This window comes from Lentinula edodes (assembly GCF_021015755.1).
Source record: "Lentinula edodes strain Le(Bin) 0899 ss11 chromosome Unknown C8R40scaffold_15, whole genome shotgun sequence".
Lineage (NCBI taxonomy): Eukaryota > Fungi > Basidiomycota > Agaricomycetes > Agaricales > Omphalotaceae > Lentinula > Lentinula edodes.
The window spans coordinates 591,845-609,688 of NW_025764321.1; the positions used below are offsets into that span (position 1 = coordinate 591,845).

General features: G+C 45.1%; 10 protein-coding genes across 10 annotated transcripts; 6 read left to right on the top strand and 4 right to left on the bottom strand.

The window, feature by feature from the left end:
* The first annotated feature begins 3 nt into the window (after positions 1 to 3).
* On the top strand, positions 4 to 1,576 carry C8R40DRAFT_1101905 (calcium/calmodulin-dependent protein phosphatase). Its single transcript, XM_046227971.1, has 10 exons — positions 4 to 124; positions 175 to 213; positions 275 to 326; positions 394 to 492; positions 550 to 635; positions 691 to 785; positions 941 to 1,045; positions 1,212 to 1,306; positions 1,373 to 1,456; positions 1,523 to 1,576. Exons 1-8 carry the CDS (start codon positions 112 to 114, stop codon positions 1,248 to 1,250), a joined length of 528 nt encoding a protein of 175 aa, XP_046087033.1. The 5' UTR covers positions 4 to 111; the 3' UTR covers positions 1,251 to 1,306; positions 1,373 to 1,456; positions 1,523 to 1,576.
* Positions 1,559 to 2,357, bottom strand: C8R40DRAFT_1101908 (CGI-121-domain-containing protein; the record flags this gene model as incomplete). The annotated part of the gene is made up of 4 exons (XM_046227972.1): positions 1,559 to 1,717; positions 1,767 to 1,958; positions 2,013 to 2,135; positions 2,187 to 2,357. 4 exons carry the CDS (start codon positions 2,355 to 2,357, stop codon positions 1,607 to 1,609), a joined length of 597 nt encoding a protein of 198 aa, XP_046087034.1. The 3' UTR covers positions 1,559 to 1,606.
* Positions 2,358 to 2,469: 112 nt separating this feature from the next.
* On the top strand, positions 2,470 to 4,602 carry C8R40DRAFT_1069125 (protein disulfide isomerase; the record flags this gene model as incomplete). Its single annotated transcript, XM_046226079.1, has 7 exons — positions 2,470 to 2,758; positions 2,817 to 3,108; positions 3,158 to 3,388; positions 3,426 to 3,540; positions 3,590 to 4,153; positions 4,215 to 4,358; positions 4,420 to 4,602. The coding sequence occupies 7 exons, from the start codon at positions 2,470 to 2,472 to the stop codon at positions 4,600 to 4,602; spliced, it is 1,818 nt and encodes a 605-aa protein (XP_046087035.1).
* Positions 4,603 to 4,882: 280 nt separating this feature from the next.
* C8R40DRAFT_1069126 (uncharacterized protein) lies at positions 4,883 to 5,629 on the bottom strand (the record flags this gene model as incomplete). The annotated part of the gene is made up of 2 exons (XM_046226080.1): positions 4,883 to 5,482; positions 5,546 to 5,629. 2 exons carry the CDS (start codon positions 5,627 to 5,629, stop codon positions 4,883 to 4,885), a joined length of 684 nt encoding a protein of 227 aa, XP_046087036.1.
* Positions 5,630 to 6,254: 625 nt separating this feature from the next.
* Positions 6,255 to 7,767, bottom strand: C8R40DRAFT_1160476 (uncharacterized protein; the record flags this gene model as incomplete). The annotated part of the gene is made up of 6 exons (XM_046230020.1): positions 6,255 to 6,349; positions 6,406 to 6,610; positions 6,667 to 6,936; positions 6,996 to 7,166; positions 7,220 to 7,455; positions 7,512 to 7,767. The coding sequence occupies 6 exons, from the start codon at positions 7,765 to 7,767 to the stop codon at positions 6,255 to 6,257; spliced, it is 1,233 nt and encodes a 410-aa protein (XP_046087037.1).
* Positions 7,768 to 7,890: 123 nt separating this feature from the next.
* C8R40DRAFT_1160477 (WD40 repeat-like protein) lies at positions 7,891 to 9,762 on the top strand (the record flags this gene model as incomplete). Its single annotated transcript, XM_046230021.1, has 10 exons — positions 7,891 to 7,909; positions 7,961 to 8,153; positions 8,205 to 8,357; positions 8,408 to 8,539; positions 8,592 to 8,691; positions 8,747 to 8,817; positions 8,874 to 9,067; positions 9,120 to 9,226; positions 9,281 to 9,439; positions 9,505 to 9,762. 10 exons carry the CDS (start codon positions 7,891 to 7,893, stop codon positions 9,760 to 9,762), a joined length of 1,386 nt encoding a protein of 461 aa, XP_046087038.1.
* Positions 9,763 to 10,138: 376 nt separating this feature from the next.
* On the bottom strand, positions 10,139 to 10,377 carry C8R40DRAFT_1101987 (uncharacterized protein; the record flags this gene model as incomplete). The annotated part of the gene is made up of 1 exon (XM_046227973.1): positions 10,139 to 10,377. One exon carries the CDS (start codon positions 10,375 to 10,377, stop codon positions 10,168 to 10,170), a length of 210 nt encoding a protein of 69 aa, XP_046087039.1. The 3' UTR covers positions 10,139 to 10,167.
* Positions 10,378 to 10,469: 92 nt separating this feature from the next.
* On the top strand, positions 10,470 to 12,132 carry C8R40DRAFT_1146313 (cytoplasmic tRNA 2-thiolation protein 1; the record flags this gene model as incomplete). Its single annotated transcript, XM_046229512.1, has 9 exons — positions 10,470 to 10,656; positions 10,709 to 10,827; positions 10,882 to 11,116; positions 11,173 to 11,287; positions 11,339 to 11,529; positions 11,587 to 11,684; positions 11,749 to 11,888; positions 11,962 to 12,056; positions 12,110 to 12,132. 7 exons carry the CDS (start codon positions 10,470 to 10,472, stop codon positions 11,866 to 11,868), a joined length of 1,065 nt encoding a protein of 354 aa, XP_046087040.1. The 3' UTR covers positions 11,869 to 11,888; positions 11,962 to 12,056; positions 12,110 to 12,132.
* A 404-nt stretch (positions 12,133 to 12,536) lies between these two features.
* C8R40DRAFT_1236899 (uncharacterized protein) lies at positions 12,537 to 13,838 on the top strand (the record flags this gene model as incomplete). The annotated part of the gene is made up of 8 exons (XM_046233420.1): positions 12,537 to 12,561; positions 12,619 to 13,049; positions 13,112 to 13,261; positions 13,314 to 13,331; positions 13,384 to 13,425; positions 13,476 to 13,538; positions 13,588 to 13,671; positions 13,728 to 13,838. The coding sequence occupies exons 2-8, from the start codon at positions 12,939 to 12,941 to the stop codon at positions 13,836 to 13,838; spliced, it is 579 nt and encodes a 192-aa protein (XP_046087041.1). The 5' UTR covers positions 12,537 to 12,561; positions 12,619 to 12,938.
* Positions 13,839 to 15,266: 1,428 nt separating this feature from the next.
* Positions 15,267 to 17,159, top strand: C8R40DRAFT_1101993 (uncharacterized protein). The gene is made up of 2 exons (XM_046227974.1): positions 15,267 to 16,204; positions 16,257 to 17,159. The coding sequence occupies exons 1-2, from the start codon at positions 15,413 to 15,415 to the stop codon at positions 16,947 to 16,949; spliced, it is 1,485 nt and encodes a 494-aa protein (XP_046087042.1). The 5' UTR covers positions 15,267 to 15,412; the 3' UTR covers positions 16,950 to 17,159.
* Positions 17,160 to 17,844: the final 685 nt, after the last annotated feature.

Below are 17,844 nucleotides of genomic sequence, written 5' to 3' on the forward strand. Positions count from 1 at the left end.
TGTTTCCTCGTTTCTTCTCTTCCAGCGCATTCGCCTTCGATCTCTGATCTATCCTCTTCGTTGCAAGACCTCTCTTTAGTTTATTAGGAAAAATCAAGATTTGCTTTAGCTATGGGTCAATCACGTATGCGACAAGTTTGACTACCTTTACTCTCGGTTTAACATGGACGACAGCATCTCAATTTATGGAGGACATGCAACGGCGGTCCAATTGTACGTCGGCGGTAGAAAGTGCATTCAAGGGTTTTTGACTCAACAATTCTCTGGTAATTAGTCAATCATTCTGAGCTGGAACGACTGAAGAAACGGTTCATGAAATTGGACAGGTCTGTCCATTCTCGTCTCTAAATGGCATCTTTCTTATTCCTCATTCGAACAAACTTCAATTCACAGCGATGGATCTGGATCAATAGATCGTGAGGAGTTTCTGCGAATTCCACAAATCGCATCGAACCCCCTGGCATCACGGATGATCGCGATATTCGATGAAGAGTGAGTGACAGCTTGAAAGGAATGCTGTTATAATTCTTCTCACACGTCGTGCTACAGTGGTGGAGGCACAGTCGACTTTCAAGAATTCGTAGGCGGGTTGAGCGCTTTCAGTAGTCGAGGTGGAAGAGAGGAAAAGTTACGATGTGCGTCTGCAATTACGCAAAAAAGTCTTTCGTTTTACCTATTCCAGCCTTCCAGTCGCATTCAAGGTGTATGATGTTGATCGAGATGGATACATATCAAACGGGGAGCTTTTTTTGGTACTGAAGATGATGGTTGGTAACAACCTGAAGGTGAGCACCGTTTTCTAAGCTCGACTCGCTACGCATAGGGCTTCTGCAATGGATTATCTATGTTCTTGTGTTTAGTCATACACTCTCCTTCAGTTACCTTATATGATTAGCTGAATCTCCTTGTTTATAACGAGGCTAATGCATACTATCCACAGGACCAACAACTACAGCAGATCGTAGATAAAACAATAATGGAAGCCGATAAGGACGGTGATGGAAAGCTGGATTTTGAGGAGTTTGCAATGATGGTTTCAAATACGGTACGTACCGTCTCATCTTTCCAATTCTTGCTGTTGGATGTGGACGGTCTGTGGAGAAATGAGTGGTCCCATGCGTCTGGTTATCCGCCCACCACCGGAGCGCCCTCGAGTCCCCTCTAACGATATTTACAACATCGTTCTGATTTATCTTGTTGAATCTATACAGGACATCGTGAAGCAAATGACATTGGAAGACTTGTTCTAATCGCTACTCCGCTGTACATGTACATATTTACCTGTTTCCTCTCTTTTGCTAATGAGGTATATTCGTATCCCTTCCGTTTGAGTTTTATCACCCCACATGACGTTTTCCTTACCTCTATGCAGGGCCGTAATATCTACATACGTAGTCTCCCCTAGGCAGACCAACGCAAGACAATTTTGCGTAATTAGAATATATTCGAGGACCAGGTACTAGTCTGTGGCCTTCTATCGTCTGCGGCTGATTGCTGAGCAGAATTGCCTTGCAACTTGAAGCGAATGGATGTTTTAACGATACCGAACTGGCGCGATTTGGAAACCAATCCGCTCTTCCAGGTAAGATAAACACTACGTATCTTCTCATTGCATAACACTTTTCATAGCAACAGAACTGACTGCGACATTATCGATGAAGGCTCGCGCTTGTGTAGCGTCTTGCTTTTCCTTTACCTCGTTTCCCAACTTATGATACTAATGTTTTGTGAGCAACGATATACATCAGCGCGAGCGATGTCGATACCTTCTCTACTGTATTCCAATCAGTCAATCTGGCCAGTTCATCGAAGGAAACTATCGTCCCGTTTACGACTTTTTTCATCTTGATCTCTACGTCTGAAATGGACGCCGTAGTAGCTGAAGAGTTCATTATTTGTACGACGAGGAGCGCCTTGGTTGTGTCCGATACGCCGTATCGACGAATTGCCTCGGTGATCTATGACATATCTTATAAATGAGTTGTCTTGTGGCCAAAGATCTCCTCACTTACATTGTTTGTAGGATTGAGAGCAAAGAGGATCTCGGAATGAACAGTCTTTGTCCTCAATGATCCTTGCGATTCAGCGAGAATGGCTTGATTTATAGCGGTTTCGAGATGCAATCTACTCGTTATCTACAAAAAACTCAGTATCACGTATAGGAATGCTTTCTTGTATTCATTCACCAATGAAGCATCAACGAATGAAAAATTGACTGCTTCTCTCTCCTCGTCGGCCTCATGGCCCTTCGATTTTGCGGCATCTATTATTCTTTGTTTAATCTTGTCCGGATTGCTGACTGGATAAAAGAGCATAGCATGAGCCTCATTGTTGTGGTTGAATCGAAACGACTCCATTTATCCATCGGGCACTGCCCGGCCAGGCATATCTGATCAAAAGTATCATTACTAAGTTATCCAAACAACCCTTTCTTCACCACCACCTCCGAATCCCATTCCATATCTCATCATGATTCTGAAGCTCTGGCAGCTATTCAGGGATCTTCCTATTCCCTTTCTTCTACTGTCGTTTTCCATCGTTTGTGTGGCGCTTCCAGTACACTCTACAGAACTCACACCGGAAAACTTCAAATCGAGCATAGCCAGCGGAGTGTGGCTTATTGAGCATTTTTCACCTTATTGTGGGCACTGTAGGGCATTTGCGCCTACTTGGGAAGAGCTGGCCCAAAGGAATAAGGAAGGTAGCGCAGAGTTTACGGGTGTGAAACTTGCACAAGTTAATTGCGCAGTCCACGGTGGTAAGTGATGAACAGCTCGACCATTGCACTTCAACTGAACTCATTCGATGCAACGTAGATCTATGCAGCGCCAACAATGTCAAGGGATACCCTCAGTTGAATGTTTATAACAACGGAGATTTTGTGGAAACCTTCAAGGGTGCCAGGGACGTGGAACGTTTGACAGAGTTTATAAAACGACACGCACCTACACCTCCATTACCTACTCCGCCCGTTTCAGAAACTGTACTCGAAGAACCAAACTACGTTGCGGATCCCAATCCGTCAGGCTCCGTGCTGGTTTTGGATGAATCAAACTTCCAAAGCACGATAGAGGAGGGTCCCGTCTTCGTTAAATTTTTCGCCCCGTGGTTTGTAATTCAGAGCCTTTTTGATAACTCACTCTAACTTCCGGAAAAGGTGTGGCCATTGTAAGAAGCTTGCTCCGACATGGAAGAAGCTTGCTCAAAGCATGCAACACAAACTCACAGTTGCTGAAGTTGATTGTGAATCTCACAAAGCTCTTTGCAAGGAAAACAACATCGGAGGGTTTCCTACGTTGGTGTACATCGCCGATAGTTCTCACACGGAATATGGTGGTGGACGAAAGCTTGAGCAACTAGAAGAGTTTGCGGAGAAGGCTAGTAACTCGTAAGTGTTTTGATCGGCTCAAAGCCCTACCATTCAGTGCAGGTCAAACTAGGGAACCCAAATCTATTTCGCCTGACGAGTTGAAGAACCATGTCTCCGTGGAAAAGTCGATTTACGTGCTGCTCTATCCTTCCAGCGAACCCAAACTTCCGGTGTGTTATACAACCCTTTTCCTTCACGCAACGTTCTCACCTTTCCCAGTCCATACTTAGGCCCCTCTTTTCCTCCCTCCTCGGTTCGCCTATGGTCTACACCATCGCTGATCCACCACCTTCCATGAAATCTCACTTCTCTATCCCATCAACGTCGGCGTGGGCTATTGTAGCCCTGAAAGACCATGACTACACCACTCCTGCGGCCGTATATTCAACATCTACTTCAGCCTCTTCCCTGAAAAAGGATCCTACTGAAATTGACCTCATAAAGACCTGGTTGCTGCATAATCGTCTCCCGACAGCAATTGAGCTAACTCAAGACTCCTTCCAGAACGTTATGAACTCTCCTGCACGTCCACTTGTAGTGTTAGCTGCCGTCACCCCGAACATCAAGGACAAAGTTCAGGAGCGCATGGAAGAAATCGGGCAAAAGTGGAGAGCAAGAACTCAAGGGAGTGGGATGCTTAGTGAAAATGGCCAAGAACGCCCTATAGTATTTGCTTGGATGGATCTAGGAAAGTGGAAGGATTGGATGAAGAGTATGTATGGGATTAAATATGAGGGCTCCTTAGAGCTCGACGACGTCGAGGTTGTCGTTACTGATCACAAGGTATCTCATCCTTACTTCTTGTCTGCTTATTTTATATACATCTTACTTCCCTGTTTGAAAGGCTCTAATATACTACGACATCGGCCACGCTGGGTCGCCCATAAAATTGACCTCATCGCAAAGCGTGTTCTCTGTGCTTGACGGGATCGCTCAAGGAAAGATCTCTCCCAAGAATTCGGAAAACTTCATCGAACGTGTTGCTAGAGTATGTCTGTGTCTGTTCATCAGTCGCGAACTAACAATTATACCACTTGTGTTCCCCACAGTATCTTAACAACAAACTGCAGTCTATCGAGTCCTACATCATTAATCACCCCAAGCATATCGCGTTTTTGGTTCTCCTCGGATTCGTGTTCGTTGTTTATGCCATCAGAAGAGCACTTGCGGACGAACCAATGGATAAAGATTATGTGCGCGTTGGAAAGGGGAAGGCAGATCGATTGGATTAGTATAAGTACGGATCGTCCTGCAGGTGGCGAGAGATCAGCAGTGATTATTATACAACTAATATGTCGTAAAAGACCGAGCGAATAATAGTAAGATAAATGAAGGAAGGTGGGTATCCTCGCGAAGAAAGTGTACACATTGGAATCGGACGCAACTCAACCGATAACGAACCGGGCTGATATTGATACCGGTATATCCGATCGCTGATAGGGAAGGCACACGGAGACGAGACGCAGAGATCTTTTTTTCGTTATGGGTCATGGTGAAAAGCGAAGGCAGTGTTTAGCACTCGAATGCAACTGAGGTCACCGCAAAGAGGTTGTGAGTATCCAAGGAAATAGAAGCCGGCGAAAAATTGAAGTTTTCTCTTCGAGTCTGTTGCTGCTGCGTGAATGGCGAGTGCTGTGCAGGCATTCCAAGTTGTGACATGGCAGATGGAGAAGGGGCATTGTGACTCTGCATTGCTTGTAGCTGTGCGAGATAGAACGGATCTGTTGATGTAAAGGATGATGGTTCCGAAACGGAACTAGAACTCGGGGAAGAAGGAAAAGAGGAAGTGGATCGATTGTGGGGGTTTCGGTTATGTGATTTTTGGAAAGGGCTGTTCATCTGTTGTTGCACCGCATACTGCGCAGACGAGTATCCAGCAGAGGTTGGTGAAGAAGGCATTAGAATGTCCTCTACCATTCGTTCGTCTTCGGCATCATCTATCATCTCATCCCGACGTGAAAGGTGCTGTTGGACGTCTATAAGTTGGCCCCAGCTAAAGCTCGATGATGGTGTACGTCCAGTAGGAGTGTTACAAGGCTGGTGGAAGGAATCTAGAGAGGAATCGCTTGACGAGGCAATTGGCTGCGGGAATAGCGTTTGGGCTAGTTGCGCCTAGAGATGAATTAATTTGATAAGCTCAAGCGTGAAGCCTCAGAAATGATAATGTATGTGAACCTGTAATGCAGCAAGATCTAATGCCTCCTGGCCAATGTGGCTGGAGGATAGAGAGGAAACAAGATCGTCGACTGAAAGGCTCATGATGGGAGCGAAGAAGGATGGTAGCGTTGTGGGTTACCAGATCAAGTCGCTATAAAAGTCTAAGAGACCACATCGGGGGTCAAATTCAAAAGCTCAAGTCCGATAGACACGTGTTGAAGCGCACTGCCGGTTTATCCTCCGTGTTTTCCGAGGCCTACGAAGCTTACGAAGGCCCAGGACATCCTCCCAGTTTACCCTAGTTTACCATAGCACCCTTACTAGATTCATATTATAAAGGCCGTAAAAGGAAGAAATCATGCAATTGGGATCCTCGAGAGTCGAAGCTGAAGACTTGAAAGTACAAGATCCCGTCGGAGACCTCTACATATGCTACATCATGTCATCCACAATCATATCTTTCCAGGCTTCGGCTCTGGATTGAAGCCTGCCCTGCCTGCCCCGAAGCGTACATCGAAGGGTCGGTAAGCTTTTTTCAGGTTTATCAGCACAGGAACCGGAAAAAGGACCGGTTCCCCAGCTTTCCCCATGGTCCCCCGCTGGTCAAGGCAGACTAGGCAAGACTAGGCAATTCCGGCCACTAAATCATGGAACATTTCGTGGTTCGCGACGAGCAACCGGCGGAACTCCTCCTGCGTTGATTGAGAGTCGAGATCTTCTCTTGAGGCTAGAGGACTGTACTCACTTCAATAATGGTAGGGCAAACCTTAGCTAATGTTTCGCATGTGGATCGTAGCTGCTTTTTCAGCTCTTCCCGTCTGGCTGAAGAACCCCATTTCAGCTGGAAGATACGGCAACGGCGGTGATAGAATGCTTACAGCTGTCGTCGGTTGACTGTGTATCGGTTAAATTTATCCAACAGCGGCTTATACCATCTATTACGGTTCCCTTCCACTGCAGCATTCTATATGAGCATTCATGTATAACGATCGTGAGCGCACGCAAGGAAGAAATTTGCAGCTCGAATGGGGACACTGTGAAAGGCACCGGAATCAGAGGGTGTAACAGTTGAGGTATCAGTGCCTAGAAGGACGGCGGGGTTATGTGGCGATTCAGTCCGTACAAGAACTTGCGGATACCTTGAGATATCGACTGCTTCCTAAGCCTAAAGCACTCAATAACGGGGGAAGGGAGTCTACCGAGGCCTGAACAACCCCGAGCTTGTCGTAAGAATACAACCAGATTGTTCCAATGATTCTTTCTCCTAGGAGTGCGCACAGCTGATCAAATTGCGCTGGAGATCCCAGAGTTGTCGTGATCAAAGACAGTGATAAGGAAACCGGAACTGTAGCTTGTATTAATTGGGGAGATTTAACATCATCCAATTGAGCTAGACAGTTATTCAGAGACTAAGCAGAATGAATCAGGTCAGATCAGATTCGAAAATCAAGGCGACGGATTGATCTACTGTCAGAATGAGTCCATCCACACCAGTACGTTTTAGTATTTCTCTGGGTACGTGCTGAAGAAGTTCTTCAACCATCTTGACTCCTTTCAATTTATATGGAACTTGATAGTCATCAAGGAAAGTCATTATCGGAGGGATAACGAGATACCAGAGACGGCCATAGTCTTGACTCTGTATAAGTAACTCCAATTGTAGATGGTCGCATAACATTTGGGAACTCATACCTGGATATGACGCAGACACCAAAATACCAGATTACCCGCTGCGGGGTAATTCTTCCAAGTTTGAGTCTCATAGAAATCCTGCGAGCCCATAGGACCACCCGCTGGTCGACTTAACTTACGTCCGGTAGATGGGTTCAGCAACGGATGAAGGCTAGAGCGGAAAGGAGGGTTAACATTCTGCTCCAACAGCTGCAACATGAGCGAAAGATTGGGTTCGGAAAAGTTTGACAATATTTCTGCAGTTCTAACTTTCAAAACAACAGTCGAATAAGGAGTAAATTATTCCGCGTACCTGTGGCCAGAGCACGAGATTCAGGTGAGGTCCAGGGCTCTGTATCACTGAAAGAAGCGACTGCTGCAATTACATCTGCTTGTTCTGTCACCGAGAGCTCTTTTTCATTGATCGATCCACTGAGGTCGCGTAGAAGCTGCACAGTCGAAGCCTTCCATGTATCTAGACGAGATATGTCATCTGTGGACTCATAGCGCGCGTATTCACTTGGAATTTGAAGGGACTGAAGAGTTTTCTGAATATCGTGCTCTGACATCGGGATGACCGAGGAGAATCAAAGGAGAATTTTCGGCAAACGCGCATCGTCACGTCACGTCACGTCATGCAGTGAAGCTATTAGTGTTACTGTTGGCCAGTCTCTTCCTTCTCCATCTCCTCAATGAATGAATCGTTAATTAGTAAAAAATATCTCCTCGAAATTTTTGCTCTCTGCTCATGATTGATCCTAGGCCCATTCAATTTTAGTCATCCTACTGCTGTTCAAACTTCACTCTATGCTCTCGGTTCATTCGCTCGTTTCGACCCCTCGGGAAGGTTCGTCGGTGTAGGACGATTCGACGGCTTGGCCACAATATGGGATCTTGAGACTAAAGCCGCTGTTCGATGGCTGGATGGACACGTAAAAGCTGTGACTAGCTTGGAGTACGTACTTTGAACTGTACCATTGTGAGTAATATTCTAAATCAATTTCAGTTGGTCAAGGCATTCTCGCTATGTGCTGACGTCCTCAAAAGATTGGAATGTCATCGTCTGGGACCTCGCGTCTGTGTGTGATCCGCCTCAACGACATGCAACTATCCGCTGTGACGCGCCGGTTTCTTCAGCTTCGTTCCATCCGAGAAATAGGTAGCGACGTTCATCACAAGATTTCTTTTGAGTTGACCACATCTGCTCAGTCAAATAATTCTAGCTCTACTGAATACCGGCGAGGTTTACCTTGTCGACTTGAGACCGAACCATCGGTCACGAACGGAGTTGTACGAGCCGGATGGTGACGAAGACGGAACCGAAGGACAGTCGAGTAGAAGGTATGTCATCATCTACACTTGACTGAATTGTTTCCAATTCATATGAATACAGATACGCGATGACAGTTGCGCGTTTCGATCCTTCAGGCAAATACGTCTTTGTCGGCACATCCGGCGGATACATATTGGTTTTCAACACCAGAACGAAAGCTGTTAGTGCTATTATTCCCATACTCTTTTTCTGCGCCCAAATTCTCATTTGAATAGATGATAGCGCGACATCGAATAGCTGGTGGAGCTGGAACGATCAAAGGGATGGATTTTGCAAAGAACGGTCGGTGAGTTCTGAATCAGTATCTAATCTTATGTCGTCTGACTGTAGTTCTACTTAAAGTCGCCTTGTCACAAACTCCTCCGATCGAACCCTTCGCCAATTCATAGTCCCGCATTATCCTCGGTCTAGCGAAACCGGTGGCGAAATATTCATAGAACAAGAACTGGAGCCCACCCATCGATTCAACGACCCAATCAACAAAACGGCATGGCATGCCGTATCCTATAGCCCGGATGGTGAATGGTTAGCTGGCGGTGACTATCTTTCCGCACACCTTCTGGCTGCACGATTGATGAACAATTCTAGGCGCTGCTGATGCCGCAAACCACAAAATATATATCTGGGATATCTCAAACGATGGTCAATTTGCTAGTACGCTAGACGGTGGAAGGGAGCCTCTGGCGCATTTGCATGTACGAATAGTATTTTGTCTATGTTTCCCCGACGTTTGATTGACGCCCATGTAGTGGCATCCTTCGAAAGCTTCAATAGCATCGACTACTAATCAAGGGAATATCCTCATATGGCACAGTCCAAATGCCGAGAGATGGGGTGCTTTTGCTGGTGGATTCGAAGAGGTTGATGAAAATGTAGAGTACGAGGAACGTGAGGATGAATTTGACATTGTAAGTGATACTTTCGCTTTCTTCTGTTGGAATTCACGTCTTTTTACGTCCGATTGGCTGTGTAGGAAGACGAAGCGGAAATTCTTCGACGAAAGAAGGAAGCAGAGCAAGATGATGTAGACATCGATACCATTGACGGCGAGACAACGGATGCGCGTGGGCACCCTGCATTGAATGGTGTACATGCAAGTAATGGTAGTGGTGGTCATGGCATTGGTATAGGAGGAAACTTTGATGAGGATATGAAATGGGCAGATGAGGATGCAGATGATGATCTAGGAGTTTGGAAGATGAAGATCCTCATGGATGATGATGATATGTAGATGCTACAGGTTATGTTACATGCTTACTTTTCATTCTTTATGATTATTCATATACAATAATGATATTTAAATTTGCCACTTAAGAGATATCGATACATGATCATGGGTACTATAGTGTAGCTGGAACATACATTACAAATACATACCGAACAACCCTACGACCCACAGCTCTACCACCACGCAGGGACCCAATCAAGGTGTACCCATATCAGAAGAATGGAGGAAGGCAACAGACGAGGATATTACTTATTTGTTTCCGTGACTCCCCGCGCCTTAGTACCTAGACTTACTTACTTGCGGTTAATGAAGAGTTTAAAAAAAAAAAACAAAAAAGTGTAGCTGGAACCTTGCATACTACTTGATGCGTCAAAGCTAACCCTAATTTAGGGTTAGGACGATGAACCATCAAATAAAAAGAGCCCACCCAGCCAGAGTGGCCGATGTGGGACAGGAAAATATTGGGACGGTGCATAAGCCTGAGCCTATACAAGCCGCAGACACCCTTTGAATGGACAAGGTCGCCGTGCTATGAAGGATCTCCACGGCCCACAAACCCGGGTACATGAAGGGGCTTGTGCCATCAAGGTAAGTATGAGGAGTCCTGACGCAGACCATTTGTTTTTATACCCAAAAATAGCGCACGGACCATTCTGAGTCACGTGCGCTCTTCCAACGCAAAGATCAAGTCAGCGCTTACCATTACCAGAATGCCTCCCAAAGCTTGTGCACTATGTCAGAACGCCAAAGCAATTCTCAAACGACCGAAAACTGGTCAGCAAATCTGCAAAGACTGCTTTTTCTATGTATTTGAAACCGAAGTGCACAACACTATCACTCAGGTCAATCTTTTTTCTCGAGGAGATCGTGTCGCTATTGGTGCTTCTGGGGGGAAAGGTGCGCCATCCCACACCTTCATTGCTCCGTGCGTTGATAGATCTCTACTCAGATTCGACTGTCCTGGCATATGTTTTGAAGACATTGAATGAGCGATACGATTATGGACTACACCTGTTCCTTCTTTCCATAGATGAAGGGATAACTGGATATCGAGACGACTCTCTCGAGGTTCAAACGGGTTTTATTCATCTTTGTTGGATCGCGATCTGATCTAACCTGTAGACCGTAAAACGAAACCAACAACAATACGACATGCCTCTCAAAATCTTATCATATGACGAACTATACGGATGGACGATGGACCGAATAGTCTCTCAAATTGGCAAGAAGAATAACTGCACCTTCTGTGGCGTATTCAGACGGCAGGCGCTCGATAGAGGTGCCGCAATGCTAAACGTTGATCACATCGTTACTGGTCACAATGCAGATGACATTGCAGAAACGGTTCTAATGAACAGTACGTCCTCATGCCCATATCCATAATTCGGGCGAGTGATCGACTATTCAATGTAGTCATGAGAGGAGATATTGCTCGTCTCGGTCGTTGTACATCAATAGTCACCCAAGGAGAAGATACAATCAAACGGTCGAAACCTTTTAAGTACGCATACGAGAAAGAGATCGTCATGTACGTTGCCACCTTCCTTTCGAATAAATTCACAGTTCACCATCATCACAGGTATGCCTACTTTAAGAAACTCGACTATTTTTCCACCGAATGCATATACTCGCCCGACGCTTATCGAGGTCATGCGCGTACGTTCCTCAAAGATTTGGAAGCAGCTCGTCCCAGTGCCATCATCGATATCATCCATTCTGGAGAAGCCTTCGAAGTTCGAGAGGAAATCAAGGCGACCCAAAAGGTTCAGCGTGGGTACCAGTTGTTGCTGGTGGTAATGGTAAACGCTCACACCATGTGTCACATAGGAACATGCAAACGATGTGGATATATGTCTAGCAATGACCTCTGTAAGGCATGTACTCTGCTTGAGGGATTGGAACGAGGGATGGCGTCTTCAGGAATTGTAAGTCCTGTGTCGCCTTCTTATGAACGCTGATCATCAGTACATCATTTGACTCGTCCCATAGACTGATCGTGCACGCAAGAAATTGGATGCTGAAGGACCCTCTCCCGAGAACCTACGCACGATACCATTTTACCAACCTCCGTCAGGAAATCCAACAGTTATCATTGATTCAACTGCTTAAAACACGGAAATAAAATATTTGTAGCTATATCTATACCAGATCTGTACTCGCCTAATTTACTGACTGTATCTCCGTGTAATTTCACGTTCGAAGTCATAGATGATTTGAATCGCTTGTTTGGGAGATAATGGAAAGCAAACGACATATTGCGAGAAAAATCCTGGTTGTCAACTAGAAAGGATGCGTGAGTAAGTGCAAGATAATTTCTTCAGAACCAACCAGGATGTCATGACGGTGCCAGATGATACTCCTAGTCTAATATAGACACCCTGATGCTGGAGCATTGAAAGGAGCGCATGTAAATTGGCACGACGAATGAGAGAGAAGAGAGAAGTTTATAGATCAAAGCGTGCTCATCCAGACTCATGCTGATCTACAATGCGTATGGCGCCCGCACATGGCAAGGAATCGAACCTTAGTAGGACAGATCACACCAGTAACAAGCCTCAAGAATACTCCCAAGCGAATGCCAGATGTTACTCTCTGGTCTGAACCACAAAGACGCTGTGCCATTATACTAGGTGATCTGAAGGATAACTCGTTAAAGCTTTCATGTTTGAATTGCACATCAGGTGATGACTTTTGCCCCAGTCAGCCCCGAGTCACTTGCATATTGAGCTGTTCAATCTATAATGAAGACGCTCGATGCTAGAGAGAGCAAGACGGATTATCTACATAGTCGTAGACTATCAGGTAGGTTCAATCGTCACAGTGATTGAATTTTTGAAAGTATTAGTCATGTGCATGCAGCGTGATCGTGTTAGTGAACTTTAAGAAAAAATCCCATCCCGAGATAAACGCGTCTCTCATCACCCGTCTTGATGTTCGGAACTCCGAAGGAAAATTCTGATGGTTCATGAGCACATATGCTCTTCGCGAACTAAATGATGGCTATCTTCGACTAGCTAGGCCCAATTCTCTAAATTACACTGTCGTTGAAGCCAGCATCCTGGGTGATGACTCGGAAGCATGTATATGCGTACAAGATTCACGCGCTCTCGGCTAAGTATCCTATTAATTACTAAGCGCGCTTCTTTCTTCCACTCTCATTCTCTAGTTGAGAACTTACTATGAGCCCTAAGCCTGATCAATCCGGGATGGTCGAAGTACTGTCGCAAGCTCTGAAAGAATCTCAGGGTCGTGCGACTAGACTGGAAATAGAACTTCAAAGTGCTGTCGCTGTACGCACAACGCCCTTCCATACTAGAAAGTCTCTATCCTCATTCTGCTTTCTATTTTTTAGATCTCCGAAGACCTCAAAAAACAGAACTTGCGTCTGTCGCAAGATGTGATGAAGCTTTCAGGCCCTAAGCACGAACCGGTCGAGGATAGTAAAGTGCCAGTCATCTCGGACGAGATTTCTAGACTGGAAGAAAAGAATGCCGAGCTAAGGGTATGTAGTGTGCTCTGGATGCTTACAAGTTGCCATCTAAACCTTTCGACAGACAACAATCTCAACCCTCGTTGGTACATTCTGGCATCTACATCGCTCAGCGCTCACAACCTTGGCACTAGAATACGAAAGTTGAAGAGTTTCAGGAAGGTTTAGAAGCAGCGGTGCGTAGGAACCTGATTTCGTATTTCCTAATTACAACTTGACCCTGTAGAATAAGCGTAAGGTCAAGCTAGAGGTATCATTGACCAAGGCTCAAGAGGAACTCAAAGGAAGAGTATGTATACATTTAGTGGGCAATCGTTTTCTAATTTTAGATTCTCTAGAAGGAGCACATCACAGAGTTCACTTCAAAATATTCTCAATCAAAACAAAAGAAAAAGGAACTACAGGGAGAATTGAAAGCAGCCGTGCGTAAAAGCTGTGTAATCTCTATGCTGGGGCGTGCCTCAATAGTTGCATCTAGAGTGAACGCGTGGACGAGCTCGAAGACTCGTTAATTCAGCTTCATGAGAAGTATGCCAAGTTAAAACACGAAAACAAGGAAATGCAACAGGCAAGCTCAATTTTATCATAACAACTAACAATATACTATAATGGTCATCAGGAACTACAAAGCACCAGAAAGCATGACGAGGTAGATCCCTGCTATCTGAACTTTGGTGATGTGGCGCTGATGGATGTTGTAGATAAAAGCACAGGTATGTGATTTATTTCGCGCTAATAAAATGTAGTTCTTCACCTCGAAAATACCTGCAGTCTATGGGGCTGCATAATAAGATGAAGACCACCGTTCTGCACCTTCCATTGTTTTCTCCCCGTCCGAAAACCGGGGCCTTACTGGCGGCCGCAACAGCTCACAATGCCAATGTTCTTGATTTTCTCCGAGAAAAAGTGAGCACGCTGCAGCTTTGACTCGTACCATACTGTTAGCTTCTTGACTGATGGAGCTTCGTTCAAGGCACCGAGTTATCACTGGTAGGAGAACCATCTATTGATGAATTTTGAATCACCGATATCGAGGTTTTCTACCCAGGTCTGATCAGTCTATATTTTACATACCTACAGGACTTGCACCTGTGGGGTCTAAGCAACACTACTTGAGGTATCATCTTGTTTCAGAAATTATCCCAAACTCCGAATTTCGAGTCGGACCCTCATACAAGAGTCCAAGTCATGATCCGGAAACTCGAGAGTTATTCACCCAGTCTGCATATGGCTTAAAATATTTGGGCTTGTATAAGCGCTTCTTCTATGACAGCCTTGCGTTTACAGGAATGATGCTCCCTTCCTCCATGGTATGTGAGGATGATCGAACTCATTATGGGTCACGCTGTCTTGCTGATATCTTGCCGGTGCCAGCCAGACCAACTTCCACTGTGGGGATGAGCCAATGTCTTCGCGGTGAAAATGAAGAGAAAATGCAAGGATTTTTACCAAAATTCGTCAAAAATCCTGAGCATGAATTTTAAAACTTTTCGTGTGGCAATTATTGTGAAGCTATCGTGAATTTGGCGGGGGGGCATGCTTATTTTAAATTATCTTTTCATAATTTTACCATAACATCAGCTCAATTCCTTCAAGATATCTGCTGCCATATTTTTGTACATAACCTCGAGATAAAACCCACATTTTCGCCTCGAGGAAATCGGCTCATCCCCGCAGTGTTCGTTGTGTTGTGGAAGAAGCAGTCCACTCCGCGGGAGCTTCTCCGAATTCTGGTTTCCCGTCCCGCGAAAGTTTACAAGACTTGTATGATAATGGGACGCTCAAGGTCCAGTGTGCAATCTACCAATGCGTTGGTTTCAACAAAGACTTGTACACGACTCTTACACAATATGAGAGCCGCGAGGGACTAAAGCGAAAGAGGTCTGAATCGGGCGACGGGAAGGCCGGGAACGTTGGACAGGAGAAAAGACATCAGGGAAGTAAAAACATGCCATTAAATGGAGAAAAATAGAAATTATCGTATGACTATCTACTAGCATTCATGTAGCACTAAGGACAAATTCTGTGTGCTCCACATTCTCGTACATAGATCTAAGTACATTCTCGTAGAGTCCATTGTAGCGCTAAATAATGGATTCGGCGCTTCTACATAGACTCATTATCCTTTGCTCGTAATCAACAATGCGCTGAGCATAACCTCAAATGTCATCTATATCAGCTTCAGCATCTTCAACGCCTGTCGACTCCCACCCACTTTCTCCCGATGAGATCCTTTCATCTTCACGCTCTCGCAGGAACCGAGTTTCCAATTATTCCACCCAAAATGCACTGCCGACAAACTACTTTACACTGAAAGCCCAGCTGGAGCAGCACCAGTTTGACAATGATACCTGGGATGGTAGTGTGCGGAGGCTGGCCAAATCTGATAGGCAGAACTCACTGGACAATGAGCATTTTCGGGCCAACCGGCCGTCTTTAGCTTCAACTTTCTATAGCGATGATTTTTCGCCGGAGACAATCACAGCGCCTCTGATTATTGTTGGATCCGACGACCAGCATCTACCTGTCAATGATATTGTTGATCCCACCGGTGCCAGCTTACAGGAACTGGCCATAGACCCTGTCATTACTTCTCGAGTTTTGACAACGAAATGGCACGAATACTCTGACGAAGCTATCCAATCTGCCATTTCCAGTATCAGCATCTCCGAAAGCCCAGCTGAAGTATCTTCACATCCTTACCATTCCGCGCTTCGTGTACTTTCTGCGGCGCTGCATAATCTCTCAAAAGCCAGGCTTGAGCTTGAACAGAGCCGGAAAACATTGATAGAGAAGGAAAATGCCAGACGTGCTAAATCAGAAGAGCTTGCACGAGAGATGAAGGGTGAAAAGGAGAGAGAAATTGCTAGACGTGTCGTGAAGGAGATTTTCGGTAACAATGATGTCGAGGAGGGCGAACAACGTTCACGAGTGAGAAAGCAGCATAGCCATATGGTCCGCCAAACCCCGTATTTCTATCAATATTGATCACTGACAAAGGGTGTAGTCTCTTGCGGATTCCATCTCAGAAGCTATTGAAGATCAAGTACCTCTTTCTCGTAGTGTGCCGCCAGACCCAATTTTGACACCTATTCCTTCATCGCCAAATCTCGACGGACACAGCCCAGGCGATGATGCAGGTTCTATTGCATCTCGGGCCTCACAAACTAATGTATCCAAGGATGACTCAACCGAACCACTCACCATCATTCCTGCTCGTACTGCCTCTGCTGCCTCGGACAGATCGACAAATACCATCGGCGACTGGATGGGTTCATTATGGGGTAAACGTGGACCCCGGTCTCGTGTTGTTTCTACAACTGAGGCTTCTCTCAGTAATAAGCCCACTGCGGAGGACTCTGCTATTGAAACTCCTGTGCCGAGATCAGGAGCTCATCCTCGGCTTCAGCGACGAAAGACAGCTAAGAGCGTGTTTGGTACATTGGGAATTTCAATATTGAATCCTGGCTTGACTTCTTCCTCCGCGAAAGATAATCTCCCCGAAGTCGATCGAAGTCCAATTAATTACGCTGACGGGGAAAATACGGCGACGCCCAGTAATCCACAGACCAGTGTCACTGCCTCTCGCTCTGTCGTAGTTGGAGCAAGGGATGAAATCTCTCCATTAGTAGATGACATCAGGAAAACCACCCTCCGGAAATTTAGCATTAACTTTCCAAAATTACCCAAAATAATGTAAATTACCTAGAATATGCTAATTTGGGTGAATACGCTAATTAGCCAGGCCCCCCTCCCCAATTACCATAATTTCGACTAATTCCCGGAGTATTACGGAGAAATTAGAGCTAAGTTATAGGAAACTTTCCCAAAAAATTCTTCACATTTTATGTGTTTGTTTCGTAATTTGTCAATCTTTTTCCAACCCAAGCATGAAGTAAAAAAAATGAAGACATTTATTCGCAATGACTACTCCCTACTACAACCATATGTACACTACACTATTATTTACAGCCCGAGAAATCAATAAATCAAAACCTCAAATTACTCTACATATATACTCAGTATCTACAGTCATTGTGTACAAATCCAAAACTGACACAACTTCGAAACACTCATATACTTATTGAGAGTCACTAGGGAAAAATTACAATGCATTAGGAGTTTGTATTACACATGGAGAGAATGGATACGCACCACATCTATAAACCCCCTTGAAAGACTGAAATCCATGACAACAAGAAACTACGGTTAAGCTGGATACATATGAGTTGCAAAAAGTAATAGAGACTAGCACACACCTTGAGGTCTTAAATCCAGCAACAATTCAATATAAGACGAAGCATACCATGACATAAGGTGCAGGAAATTGTGGCTGGAGAATGAGGACATGCAGCATTGTGGGTGAATGAACAAGAGTGAAGGAGGCAGGCAAAATATTGAAAATCGAACCATTTATAATTATATTATTCCATTTAAACTCCGACAGCGCTCAGCAGAGTCAACGCACCAGCGCTTAACACTTAGTTGTTTTTTTAACTTAGTCTTACACCAGCATGCACGTTGGGTCAAGGTATCAATCATTTCAGGTTGCCAAAGACATCATGAGCTGAACCAGGGTAAAGTACAGTAATCAG

Bases quoted from the DNA above. Each gene is read 5' to 3' on its own strand.
- C8R40DRAFT_1101905 (XM_046227971.1), top strand. The intron at 493-549 runs GTGAGTGACAGC...GTCGTGCTACAG, and splicing joins ATCGCGATATTCGATGAAGA to TGGTGGAGGCACAGTCGACT. The intron at 1,046-1,211 runs GTACGTACCGTC...GAATCTATACAG, and splicing joins CAATGATGGTTTCAAATACG to GACATCGTGAAGCAAATGAC.
- C8R40DRAFT_1101993 (XM_046227974.1), top strand. From the start codon at position 15,413: ATGTCATCTATATCAGCTTCAGCATCTTCAACGCCTGTCGACTCCCAC. The intron at 16,205-16,256 runs GTCCGCCAAACC...CAAAGGGTGTAG, and splicing joins GAAAGCAGCATAGCCATATG to TCTCTTGCGGATTCCATCTC.